Genomic DNA, 14,097 nt, shown 5'->3' on the forward strand with positions numbered 1-14,097 from the left:
AAGGACCAGATTTCCTCCACTCCAACTGACCAATAGCTTCAGTCGGCAGCGGTACCGACATAGAGTAAGCAAACAGCATATAGCAATGTATATATATATGGATATGTAAGCTCCTGTTTTGCTCAACTAATCTGCTACATCTTTATTGGAAAGAAAAAAAAAATCCACCGTCATAAGCAATTTATCCCATATGCTTTTACCAGCCGAAGCAATGTGCCATTTCCCATTTTTCTTGCAAATAAACAAAACATGATGCACAAACATGGGGACACAAGCAGAAGAACGTATATAGCCTTCGCCATCCTGATCCTGGCCAGCCAAGCTCAGTATACTCTGACCATCAAATGATAGTTAACGAAACTGACGGTGACATTCTACATAAGCAATGCAAAGAAAATGGCACCTAAGACGTGCTACAAATCAGCGCACTATATCCAGAATCACATTGCTGTCATATATTGCAGACACATGAAAATAACACTAGGCTCTCATATACTTCTGCTAACTTCAATTTCTACATATACTCATGGTAGTTGAAAAACTCAGACATATCAGTAGCATGCCTACAAGAAACTAAACAGCAAGATCTTGCAGAGAACAGTGAATGAATCCTCAAAAGGTATGGATCAAGCATGTCAACTACAGTGTATTAACCATGGATTCAGCACTGAAAAGGGTCGTTGATTGCAAGATCGGCTGCTCTCCTCAAGCGGTAATGAATGCCTGCTTTAGGTAACTCCCAGAACACTGCAGAGATACCTGTGCGAAACTGTACATACTGCAATTCGTCTTTTATCTCCTTCACCTTGTCAGCTGAAGACAAGATCCCTTCGTCCGACACAACAACCAGAAAGAACTGCAGCTCCTCGGCATTCTTGGCGATGAACTTGACGAATTCAAATTCATTTTGATCCCCTCGGAAATCGTGAATAACCATCTTCTTGGCATGTGCTCTCAAGCAATCAACCTGACTGACCTCCTGATAGAACCTGGCATGATGCTCCCCACTGGGTTCACTGGAAGTTACAGGTGGCTTATGCGGTGCAGACTGCAAATTGGTACCAATGTGAGACTAATTCGGCTAAATATTGATGATACCATTATAAAATGATCGACTGGCTGAAAGAACTGGGAGCTACCTCAATGTGCAGCGTCTCAACGTTCGGAAAGCATCTGAGGAAGCTGGCCAGTATCTTAACCTCGCCGGAGATACCCAAATTCACAGCCAACGCCAATATCTCGACGCTTGGAACCACAGTCCTTGCGCTCGCCATTGTGTCCGGCTGCAAAGTGGTCCACCAAGACATGGTACACAACATTACTCATGAAGTCATGAAGTGTTCCATAATCATACAAAACACATAATCTCGATGTGGATGGAATAAGTTTGAGAGACTGCAATAACTATGGTAACTCATTGACTAGCTACTTCCTGATCATAGAAGAGAACATGATGGATGGATCAATCTGGATGGAATAATTACAAGTTGAGAGAGAGATGGAGACCGAGAGACGTACCCTGATGACGCTGTCACCAATCTGCAGCTTGTGAGTTCTTGTGTCCAGGTAGCCGAGCACGCGCAGGTTGGGAACACAAGCGATCCTGACCGCCCCACCATGAAACTGCTGGAACAAGTAGAGCCGCTGCAGTAGCGGCGTGTCCACCACGGTGAACTCCTCAACCTTGGACAGCCCAACGAGCGCGCAGCTGAGGCTTTTGCTGCGGAGACGGACATGCTTGGGGCTATTGATGGTGAGCCGAAGGGATTCCAGAACGGGACAGGCATCGATCAAGCACTCCAGTTCCCGGTCGCCTATGACAATCCTCGTCAGGGTGAGAATCTGGAGCTGGGGAAGAGATATGTCGGCGCGGCGGGAGAGGTCGGTGGAGAACGTCCAGAAGTCCAGGCTGAGCTCCTGGAGCGAGCCGCAGCGGAGGATGTCGGCGGGAAGAAGGCGCGCGGAGTCGGGCTGGTTCACGGTCCAGTCGGGGTGGGCGAGAAGGAGTTGCTGCGTGCTCTTGTCGACGAGGAGGCGCGGCCACCCGGGGAGCTCACGGTTCAGGGAGGCGAGCCTGCAGTCGTAGAGGATGACGGAGCGGAAGCGGCCCGGGTGGTCGGCGAGGACTCGGGGTACTAGGGCATCGCGCGCGGGCTCGGGGATGCCTTTATCCTCGAGGACGAGCGGGTAGGAGCGCCAGAGGTGGCGCCAGCTGGAGGAGAGGGCGGCGGCGCTGGCAGCTTCCGTGACGGAGAGGTAGGTGAGGGTGTGATGGAGGACGTCGTCGGGGAGGGCGCCGAGGCGGTTCCTGCCGGCGGCGAGGCGGCGCCTGCGAACCCGGCTGCGGGTGCCGTCGGCCATGGCGGCGAGGCGAGGGTTTGGTTTTGGCTGGAATGGGGACTGGCCTGGAACGTTCTACCCGGAGCGATTAAAATGGAGAGATGTCGTGCTAAAAGCACCTCCTTCAGATCCCATTACCAAAAAAAAAAAATCCTTGTGCTCCAATTTAATTATTCATATTATCCCCCATCTTTTAATTCCTCGTTTTTAGGAAATGAAACTCTTCTTCATCTAGCTCACCCCCTAAAATTTAATCCCATAAGAACAAATTGTCAATTCATAAAATTCAGATACATTAATGCTTTCAACCTTAACAACTGAAACTCAAACGCAACATACGGTCCAAATGAACTATGAGAATCCAAATTAAACATGATAAAACACACAAGAATCAAATGCTATGAAGTAGCCAACGTTGCTCAACAAGATCTCTCTTTCAGTTGGTTGTGAGCTTCTTGGTTCTCGATCATTCGGTGTGCTTGGTGAAATGCTTGGATCCAATTTGGGCGACGTTTCGGCCCCACCATGAGACAATTGCATAGGAACTCCTCGGGTCATCTCTTTCGTCCTTGATGATCATGTTGTCCAAGTTAACACATGTTGTCATGACCTGCGACGAGCTATGAGGCTTCAAATACTCATCAGGGTCATGGATAATCGCAAAAGCATTTTTGAAGCACACCAAAAGCTCACTACACATCCTTCTTATCAAATTCTTGCTGAAAGTGCATTTAATTTCTAAATGGTATTTTGGTGTGTCATTGCTCACTCGAAGGTTTTATATGGAGACTGTTGACACCCCCCCCCCCTCCCCACACACACTTCAAAAGAAAAGGGCATGGTTATCCGAAGACTCAGGAGTTTTGTTTTGGTTTCTTTTGAGTTGCGGGACAACCACACTATTAAGAGGGGTCGAGGTTCTTGAAAAAGGTATGGGGTCATGCAAAACTATACACATGCTATCCTATGCTTTCCACTTAAAATAACCTCAAAATCCCACTTCCCAAGTGCTCATGGACAACCTACCACATGCCCACAAGGTCCAGTCTTTACCCTCTGGACACCCCCTGTGCACGGGACTCCGACCCTATGCGCATGGGGTTGACCTGAAAACTCTCTGGACACCCCGTGCACATAGGGGTCTAGGGTTTTTTTTCTCTGTTGATCTCGTGCGCACAGGGCCTTTAGGTGGGCAATGGTCAGTTGGGGTTTGCAAATACCTCTTCTTCCACCTCCCAACCTAACTCTAATGTCTTGAGAAGATCCATCATATCCAAACCACCAAAAATCTTCAATAGCCCCCCCCCCAAAAAAACTCTTTGATATTTTGTGGATTGAGTGAGCAAGACTTGATTTTCACTTCCACCAAACCAATTTGTGATCATCACTCGATTTCTACGTCAACACTTGTTAGTCCTTGAGATTGGGCTCCTAGGCGGTAGGAATCAAGGTCTGAAACCTTCTTGCTCATGGTGTGCTCCGGGAATGTTGTGGAGGTGGAGTGGTCGCCTTCAAGACCAACCCTTAGTGTTGTGAGGCTCATCCATTGGTGGTGACTCAAAGGGAGAATAAGGCGAGCCACGTGTTGGCGCCTTGGAGCTTTGGCTTCGACACCTCCCCAATAGAGATTAGCACTCTCCAAAGGGTGTGAACATTGGAATAAATTTTGTGCCCTCGACTCACTTGTGGTTAATCTGTTCCCGCCCTTTTACTAGCCTTGTATCCTTTTTAATTAGCTTGGTGCTTTGCGTACCTTGTTACTTGCATGCTTTCCATATAGGTTGTTCTCACCTAGTTGCATATCTAGATAACCTATGTTATCCTCTTTATCCTAAAAATGGAAATTATGTCAAGATTTGTAGTAATCTATTTACTCCCTTCCCCACTAGTTGGCCGATTCAATTCTTTCACATGGTACATTGCAAAAGTGAGATTTCTTATTACCTTGAGGACACTGTATTGTCTTCACAAATGTGGCACATGGAGGATACATACTATCTGCAAGGTAGTACCATATGTTGTACTCATGGCCATTGACAACATCGTTGCAAGTTGGAGCATCACCGACAACAAGTGTTGCAAAAATAGGAGAGTCTTGGAGGACAATTAGGTCATTGGGAGAGCTAGGCATCCCTAAGTATGGATGCCAAATCCATGAATCATGTGATGCAAATGCCTCCAGAATGATGGTTGGATCCTGAAAATGCCCTTTGTATTGACCCTTCTATGCTACAGGAAAATTCTTCCATGTCTAATTGTAGCGACCAGACCTCAAATGGTCTGTGCTGCTGTGCACCAGTGTCATCCCTAGATCAGTAATGCTGACATGCACAGTACGAATGGAGGATTTATAACAGAGTAGCAATCACACACTTATTACATCGAATATCTCCGAAGAGATTAAGTATGATAAACATGGCTTAAGGCCATCTAAAAACGATAACAGCGGAAGACTTGGAAGATAAGTGAGTCCATCAACTCCAGCGGCATCACTGAGTATAAGACCACGACCTAAGGCACCTTACTCATCGTCTGAAAAGTCTGCAACATGAAACGTTGCAGCCCGATAATGGGTCAGCACATAGAATATGCTGACAATGTAACACATAGAGAATAATGAACAATAATAAGGCTATACTACATGCATATATGGCTGGTGTAAGGCTCTATGGTTACAATTTGCGAAAAGCCAATTTTATCCTACTTCAAAAGAATAAATTTTATTTAACTATCATGGTGGTTGTGAAACATTGAGATGGTTGACAGCATCTCAATCCCAATTAAGAAATCATCATTAACCCAACAAAATTAATTAAAAGTAACATGGTGATGAGATTCACATGATAATCCAAGTACTAGATACTCAAGTTGTCCATAACCGGGGACACGGCTAACCATGATTAGTTTGTACACTCTGCAGAGGTTTGTGCACTTTTCCCCACAAGACTCGATCGCCCCCGTTGGATTACTCGCACTACATGGTGTTTGAGTAACGGATGACCGAGACACAGTCTTTCAGAAGTGTTTGCACCTTACATATGGGTAGACAGTTACACCTACTTTCCCCTACATCTGCTAGTCTACCACTGTAAGAGTTCACACAACTTAATCAACTATGCTAGAGCCCATAATAGCTTGCGGCTGCACACAGACGTTTCTAGCATGAATAATCTCATGATCCCTTTGAACCTGGGTGGCGGTCCAAAAGAAAAACAGGCAATCCTGGAATACCCAGGTACCTCAATCCACCCAGATGTGAGTTTTAGTTGCCACCTTAAGTAAACCATTAATTAACAATCTCACATCTGTCATGGAAATCTCTCAAACCCAATCCACGTCTACGAGCATAGCATGGCAATATAATAGCAAACGTAGAAGTAACTCCCAAGGGTTTGATAATAAAACAGGTAATAGGTACTACCTCAACTACTTCCCAATACCCACAATTTAATTAGATCCTAATCATGCAAGTGTTTGAGGATTGATCTAATGCAATAAAAACTGGGTATGGAAAGGTATGATCAAAGTGTTACTTGCCTTGCTGATGATCCGCAAAACCTAGCGATTCGAAGTAACAAGCGGCACACTCCGGGTACTCTATCGCAAACAAACAAGCATACAATCAGTACTCATCTAATGCATAGGTAAAACTCGAATGAAAGATCCAACCAGAAAGTTCAACTTAAGGACTCCGGTTTGCAAAAAGAATCAACTCGAAAGAAGCAACGAAAGTCAAACTGCAAAAGAAAGAAGCTTCGTTTACTAATCTGGATCTAGGTTAAATTTTACAGTAGCAAAAACTTGTTTGAGTAGGTTAAACAGAAATAGAATTTCGAGACGAAACTCTAGGCGCTTGAATCGCCTGATTCCGATAAACGAGCGAGAAGTTAAACAGAAACGAAGATTCGTTCAGAAATCGAATCTGAGATAATCGCAGAAAAATCCGACGAAAAAGAAAAACGGACGAACGGTTAAAGGACGGACGTTCGTTAACAGAGAAAAACCGACGAACGCGTTCGTTAAAACGAACGGTTCGGTGAACGCTCGCAAAATAATAAAACCGAAAAAAACCGATCTAGGGTTTTTTTAAAAACAAAAACCGGCAACGAGGCGAGGTGCGGCTACCTCGTCGGGGGCTTGCTCCGGGGGGGCTTGGCCGGCTCCGGCGAGAGGCAGCGAGGGCGGCGGGGTGCGGGGTGCTCGGGGAAGGGCGAGGGGCGGCGGCGGCGGCTCCCGTGCGGGCGGCGGTGGCGGGTAAGTGCGGCGGCGGCGGCGGGCGAGGTGAGAGAGAGAGGGGGGTGCGGGGTATATAAAGGGGGGAGCTCGGCTTGGAGGAGGGGGCAAGCTCCGGCGGCGGCTCCCGTGTCCATGGCGGACACGGCGCGGTGGCGCGCGCTCGTGTGCGAGGAGGACGGCGCGGGCGGGCCGGCCTGCGGCTCGGCTGGGCTCGGCCCAGTCGGCGCGGCGCAGTTTTTTTTAAAACGTTCCGCGAAAAATAATGCGTAGAAAAATAAATAATAGTCCAAAAAATATAAAATAAATTTTCCCCGTCTAGTTAGAAAATCTAGAATAGGGTGAACATTGTTTTAACACAAAATAAGTATTTTGAAAACATGCAATATTTTAATGCAATAAAAAATGCAAATAAAATCCAGATAAATTCCAATAAATGATTTTAACATTTTACCTCCAGTATTTCAATTGTTTTGGAGAAGTTATATTTTCTCCTCACATTTATTTTTAAAATGAAATATTTTTCCAGAGAGAAAATAATTAAAACCAAAATCCTCGTCTTATTTTTTTGATAAAAATCAAATATGAAAATTCGAGAAAATCCCCAACTCTCTCCGAGGGTCCTTGAGTTTCTTAGGATTTATCGAGGATTTGTCAAAATGCAATAAAACATGATATGCAATGATGATCTATGTATAACATACCAAATTGAAAATTTGGGATGTTACACTAATATATATAGTCAATGGATACAAGTAACCCTAGTCAAGATCTCTCTTCACTTTCTGCCATGAGCCTCTCGGTATCTTCATCATTGGTAGCCCTCAAGTACTCTGATCCAAGGATCTCGATCACAACTTTGGTAAATTTGTCCACACACTCGAGGATGATATCTTCACCAATGCGCACAGTCATTGATGGCATCGGCCGGACATCCACATGCAAGCACCTGCACGACCATTGTAATCTTCGATAATGGAGTTTCCCTTGATTCTCCCATGAAATTCAGTTGAAACCAAGGATCATGCTTCTCCACAACTCTTGCAATGGTGTTGAAGAGATACGGGGCATCTGAAATCTTCACTTTAAGTACTTGGTGGGATATGTTGCATTGAGCGCTAAGTAATACTCCCTAGCGTACATCTCCCCAACTCTTTAAATTGTGTTGAAGAGATACTAAAGTAGTGATCTAAAAGGTATTATATTACTTTACATAGGGAGTACCTCACTACATCATCATGACCCTTAATTCTATCTCCAAGAATCCGTATGCGACGAATCTGAGAACCATGCCTCAGTCTCCTAAAATCTTCCTCTTGAATGATAGGTAATACGTCTCCAACGTATCTATAATTTATGAAGTATTCATGCCATGTTTACAACAATTTTATATGGTTTTGGTATGATTTGCAAGGAACTACCCGGACTGACGCTATTTTCAGCAGAACTGTCGGGGTGTTGTTTTTTGTGCAGAAATAAAAGTTCTCCAAATGCAACGAAACTTTTTGACGATTTTTTTGGAACAAAAGAGGCACTAGAAGCTTCGTGGGAGGACCAGAAGGTGAAGGAGGTGAGCACAAGACACCTGGGCGCTCCAGGAGGCCCAAGCGCGCCCAGGTGGATTGTGCCCACCTCGAGGCCCATCTTCGCATGATTCCAATGCTGGAAAATCCTATAAATAGAGAAACCATCAGAAATAACCCTAGATCAGATGTTCCACCGCTGCAAGCCTCTGTAGCCACGAAAAACCAATCTAGACCCCATTTCGGCACTCTGCTAGAGGGGGAAATCATCACCAGAGGCCATCTTAATCATCCCTATGGCCACCATGATGAGGAGGGAGTAGTCCACCCTGGGGGCTGAGGGTTTGTACCAGTAGCTATGTGTCTCTCTCGTGTTCTTGATGAAGGAAATATGCCCTAGAGGCAATAATAAAGTTATTATTTATTTCCTTATATCATGATAAATGTCTATTATTCATGCTAGAATTGTATTAACCGGAAACATAATACATGTGTGAATACATAGACAAATAGAGTGTCACAAGTATGCCTCTACTTGACTAGCTCGTGGATCAAAGATGGTTATGTTTCCTAGCCATAGACATGAGTTGTCATTTGATTAACAGGATCACATCATTAGAAGAATGATGTGATTGACTTGACCCATTCCGTTAGCTTAGCACTTGATCGTTTAGTATTCTGCTATTGCTTTCTTCATGACTTATACATGTTCCTATGACTATGAGATTATGCAACTCCCGTTTACCGGAGGAACACTTTGTGTGCTACCAAACGTCACAACGTAACTGGGTGATTATAAAGGTGCTCTACAGGTGTCTCAAAGGTACTTGTTGGGTTGGCGTATTTCGAGATTAGGATTTGTCACTCTGATTGTCGGAGAGGTATCTCTGGGCCCACTCGGTAATGCACATCACTATAAGCCTTGCAAGCATTGCAACTAATGAGTTATATGCCGAATGATGTATTACAGAACGAGTAAAGAGACTTGCCGGTAGCGAGATTGAACTAGGTATTAAGATACCGACGATCGAATCTCGGGCAAGTAACATACCGATGACAAAGGGAACAATGTATGTTGTTATGCGGTTCGACCGATAAAGATCTTCGTAGAATATGTAGGAGCCAATATGGGCATCCATGTTGCGCTATTGGTTATTGACCAGAGAAGTGTCTCGGTCATGTCTACATAGTTCTCGAACCCGTAGGGTCCGCACGCTTAACGTTCGTTGACGATATAGTATTTATGAGTTATGTATGTTGGTAACCGAATGTTGTTCGGAGTTCCGGATAAGATCACGGACATGACGAGGAACTCCGGAATGGTCCAGAGATAAAGATTGATATATGGGCTAATAGTGTTTGGACTCCGGAAGGGTTCCAGAATTCACCGAAAGGGTTCCGGATGTTTCCCGAAATTGGGTACGAGAACACTTTATTTGGGCCAAAGGGGAAAGCCCACAAGGTTTTTGGAAAGCGCAAAAGGAAGTTTTGCGGAGTCCAGGGGCCAGACGCCAGGGTCCCTGGCGTCTCGGTCTAGACGCCAGGAACCCTGGCGTCTGGCCCTGGAGTCCGAGAAGAACTCTTGCCTTTCGGGTGAAACCGACTTTGTGGAGGCTTTTACTCCAAGTTTCGACCCCAAGGCTCAACATATAAATAGAGGGGTAGGGCTAGCACCCAAGACACATCAAGAAACACCAAGCCGTGTGCCGGCAACCCCGTCTCCTCTAGTTTATCCTCCGTCATAGTTTTCGTAGTGCTTAGGCGAAGCCCTGCGAAGATTGTTCTTCACCAACACCGTCACCACGCCGTCGTGCTACCGGAACTCATCTACTACTTCGGCCCTCTTGCTGGATCGAGAAGGCGAGGACGTCACCGAGCCGAACGTGTGCAGAACTCGAAGGTGCCGTGCTTTCGGTACTTGGATCGGTCGGATCGTGAAGACGTACGACTACATCAACCGCGTTGATATAACGCTTCCGCTTTCGGTCTACGAGGGTACGTAGACAACACTCTCCCCTCTCGTTGCTATGCAACACCATGATCCTGTGTACGCGAGACTGGTTTTACCGCCGTGCTATGCACACAGGTGACTAGCGGGTGTCGGTTTCTCCAACTTTAGTTGAACCGAGTGTGGCTACGCCCGGTCCTTGAGAAGGTTAAAACAACACTAACTTGACGAACTATCATTGTGGTTTTGATGCGTAGGTAAGAACGGTTCTTGCTCAGCCCGTAGCAGGCACGTAAAACTTGCAACAACAAAGTAGAGGACGTCTAACTTGTTTTTGCAGGGCATGTTGTGATGTGATATGGTCAAGAAGTGATGCTATATTTTATTGTATGAGATGATCATGTTTTGTAACCGAGTTATCGGCAACTGGCAGGAGCCATATGGTTGTCGCTTTATTGTATGCAATGCAATCGCCCTGTAATGCTTTACTTTATCACTAAGCGGTAGCGATAGTCGTAGAAGCATAAGTTGGCGAGACGACAACGATGCTACGATGGAGATCAAGGTGTCGCGCCGGTGACGATGGTGATCATGACGGTGCTTCGGAGATGGAGATCACAAGCACAAGATGATGATGGCCATATCATATCACTTATATTGATTGCATGTGATGTTTATCTTTTATGCATCTTATCTTGCTTTGATTGACGGTAGCATTATAAGATGATCTCTCACTAAATTATCAAGGTATAAGTGTTCTCCCTGAGTATGCACCGTTGCGAAAGTTCTTCGTGCTGAGACACCACGTGATGATCGGGTGTGATAGGCTCGACGTTCAAATACAACGGGTGCAAAACAGTTGCACACGCGAAATACTCAGGTTTAACTTGACGAGCCTAGCATATAACAAATATGGCCTCGGAACACTGAGACCGAAAGGTCGAGCGTGAATCATATAGTAGATATGATCAACATAGTGATGTTCACCATTGAAACTACTCCATCTCACGTGATGATCGGACATGGTTTAGTTGATTTGGATCACGTGATCACTTAGATGATTAGAGGGATGTCTATCTAAGTGGGAGTTCTTAAGTAATATGATTAATTGAACTTTAATTTATCATGAACTTAGTCCTGGTAGTATTAGCATATCTATGTTGTAGATCAATAGCTCGTGTTTAGCTCCTCTGTTTTATTTTTGACATGTTCCTAGAGAAAACTAAGTTGAAAGATGTTATTAGCAATGATGCGGATTGGATCCGTAATCTGAGGATTATCCTCATTGCTGCGCAGAAGCATTATGTCCTTGATGCACCGCTAGGTGACAGAACTATTGCAGGAGCAGATGCAGACGTTATGAACGTTTTGACAAAAGCTCGGTATGATGACTACTTGATAGTTTAGTGCACCATGCTTTACGGCTTAGAACCGGGACTTCAAAATTTGTTTTGAACGCCACGGAGCATATAAGATGTTCCAAGAGTTGAAATTGGTATTTCATACTCATGCCCGTGTCGAGAGGTATGAGACCTCTGACAGTACTTTGCCTACAAGATGGAGGAGAATTGCTCAGCTAGTGAGCATGTGCTCAGAATGTCTGAGTACTACAGTCACTTGAATCAAGTGGGAGTTAATCTTCCAGATAAGATAGTGATTGACAGAGTTCTCTAGTCACTATCACCAAGTTACTAGAACTTTGTGATGAACTATAATATGCAAGGGATAAACGGAAACGATTCCCAAGCTCTTCGTGATGCTGAAATCGACGAAGGTAGAAATCAAGAAAAGCATCAAGTGTTGATGGTTGACAAGACCACTAGTTTTAAGAAAAGGGCAAAGGGAAGAAGGGGAACTTCAAGAAGAACGGCAAGCAAGTTGCTACTCAAGTGAAGAAGCCCAAGTCTGTACCTAAGCCTGAGACTAAGTGCTTCTACTGCAAAGGGACTGGTCACTGGAAGAAGAACCGCCCCAAGTATTTGGCGGATAAGAAGGATGGCAAAGTGAACAAAGGTATATTTGATATACAGATTATTGATATGTATTTTACTAGTGTTCGTAGCAACCCCTCGGTGTTTTTATACTGGTTTAGTGGCTAAGAGTAGTAACTCGAAACGGGAGTTGCAGAATGAACAGAGACTAGTTAAGGGTGAAGTGACGATGTGTATTGGAAGTGGTTCCAAGATTGATATGATCATCATCGCACACTCCCTATACTTTCGGGATTAGTGTTGAACCTAAAATAAATGTTATTTAGTGTTTGCGTTGAGCATGAATATGATTGGATCATGTTTATTGCAATAGGGTTATTCATGTAAGCTAGAGAATAATTGTTGTTCTGTTTGCATGAATAAAACTTTCTATGGTCATACACCCAATGAAAATGGTTTGTTGGATCTCGATCGTGGTGATACACATTTTCATAATATTGAAGCCAAAAGATGCAAAGTTAATAATGATAGTGCAACTTATTTGTGGCACTGCCGTTTAGGTCATATTGGTGTAAAGCGCATGAAGAAACTCCATGCTAATGGACTTTTGGAATCACTTGATTATGAATCACTTGATGCTTGCGAACCATGCCTCATGGGCAAGATGACTAAGACTCCGTTCTCCGGAACAATGGAGCGAGCAACAGGTTTTTTGGAAATAATACATACTGATGTATATGGTCCGATGAATATTAAGGCTCGCGGCAGGTATCATTATTTTCTGACCTTCACAGTTGATTTGAGCAGATATGGGTATATCTACTTGATGAAACACAAGTCTAAAAAATTTGAAAAGTTCAAAAGAATTTCAGAGTGAAGTGGAGAATCATCGTAACAAAATAAAAGTTTCTACGATATGATCGCAGAGGTAAAATATTTGAGTTACGAGTTTGGCCTTCAGTTAAAACAATGTGAAATAGTTTCACTACTCACGCCACCTGGAACACCATAGTGTAATGGTGTGTCCGAACATCGTAACCGTACTTTATTAGATATGGTGCAATCTATGATGTCTCTTACCGATTTACCACTATCATTTTGGGGTTATGCATTAGAGACAGCTGCATTCACGTTAAATAGGGCACCATCTAAATCCGTTGAGACGACACCTTATGAACTTTGGTTTGGCAAGAAACCAAAATTTGTCGTTTCTTAAAATTTGGAGTTGCGATGCTTATGTGAAAAAGTTTCATCCTGATAAGCTCAAACCCAAATCGGAGAAATGTGTCTTCATAGGATACCCAAAGGAGATAGTTGGGTACACCTTCTATCACAGATCAAAAGGCAAGATATTCGTTGCTTATAATGGATCCTTTATAGAGAAGGAGTTTCTCGCGAAAGAAGTGAGTGGGAGGAAAGTAGAACTTGATGAGGTAACTGTACCTGCTCCCTTATTGGAAAGTAGTTCATCACAGAAATTTGTTCATGTGACTCCTACACCAATTAGTAAGGAAGCTAATGATGATGATCATGTAACTTCAGATCAAGTTACTACCAAACCTCGTAGGTCAACCAGAGTGAGATCCGCACCAGAGTGGTACGGTAATATTGTTCTGGAGGTCATGTTACTTGACCATGACGAACCTACGAACTATGAGGAAGCGATGATGAGCCCAGATTCCGCAAAATGGCTTGAGGCCATGAAATCTGAGATGGGATCCATGTATGAGAACAAAGTATGGACTTTGATTGACTTGCCCAATGATCGGCGAGCCATTGAGATTAAATGGATCTTCAAGAGGAAGACGGACGCTGATAATAGTGTTACTATCTACAACTAGAATTGTCGCAAAAGGTTTTCGACAAGTTCAATGTGTTGACTACGATGAGAGTTTCTCACTCATATCTATGCTTAAGTCTGTCCAAATCATGTTAGCAATTGCCGCATTTTATGAAATCTGGCAAATGGATAAACGAAACTGCATTCCTTAATGGATTTAAAAAAGAGTTGTATATGATGCAACCAGAATGTTTTGTCAATCCTAAAGGTGCTAACAAAATATGCAAGCTCCAGCGATCCATCTATGGACTGGTGCAAGCATCTCGGAGTTGGAATATACGT

The 14,097-nt window shown here is 44.1% G+C and overlaps 1 protein-coding gene across 1 annotated transcript; it reads right to left on the bottom strand.

Annotated features, from left to right (window-relative positions):
* Positions 1-465: 465 nt before the first annotated feature.
* LOC123167332 (FBD-associated F-box protein At2g26860) lies at positions 466-2,410 on the bottom strand. Its single transcript, XM_044585180.1, has 3 exons — positions 1,519-2,410; positions 1,140-1,283; positions 466-1,048 (listed from the first exon to the last, which is right to left on the bottom strand). Exons 1-3 carry the CDS (start codon positions 2,359-2,361, stop codon positions 662-664), a joined length of 1,374 nt encoding a protein of 457 aa, XP_044441115.1. The 5' UTR covers positions 2,362-2,410; the 3' UTR covers positions 466-661.
* Positions 2,411-14,097: the final 11,687 nt, after the last annotated feature.

This window comes from Triticum aestivum, chromosome 7D (assembly GCF_018294505.1).
Source record: "Triticum aestivum cultivar Chinese Spring chromosome 7D, IWGSC CS RefSeq v2.1, whole genome shotgun sequence".
Lineage (NCBI taxonomy): Eukaryota > Viridiplantae > Streptophyta > Magnoliopsida > Poales > Poaceae > Triticum > Triticum aestivum.

Bases quoted from the DNA above. Each gene is read 5' to 3' on its own strand.
- LOC123167332 (XM_044585180.1), bottom strand. From the start codon at position 2,361: ATGGCCGACGGCACCCGCAGCCGGGTTCGCAGGCGCCGCCTCGCCGCC. The intron at 1,284-1,518 runs GTACGTCTCTCG...ACCACTTTGCAG, and splicing joins TTGGTGACAGCGTCATCAGG to CCGGACACAATGGCGAGCGC. The intron at 1,049-1,139 runs GTAGCTCCCAGT...ACCAATTTGCAG, and splicing joins TTGAGACGCTGCACATTGAG to TCTGCACCGCATAAGCCACC.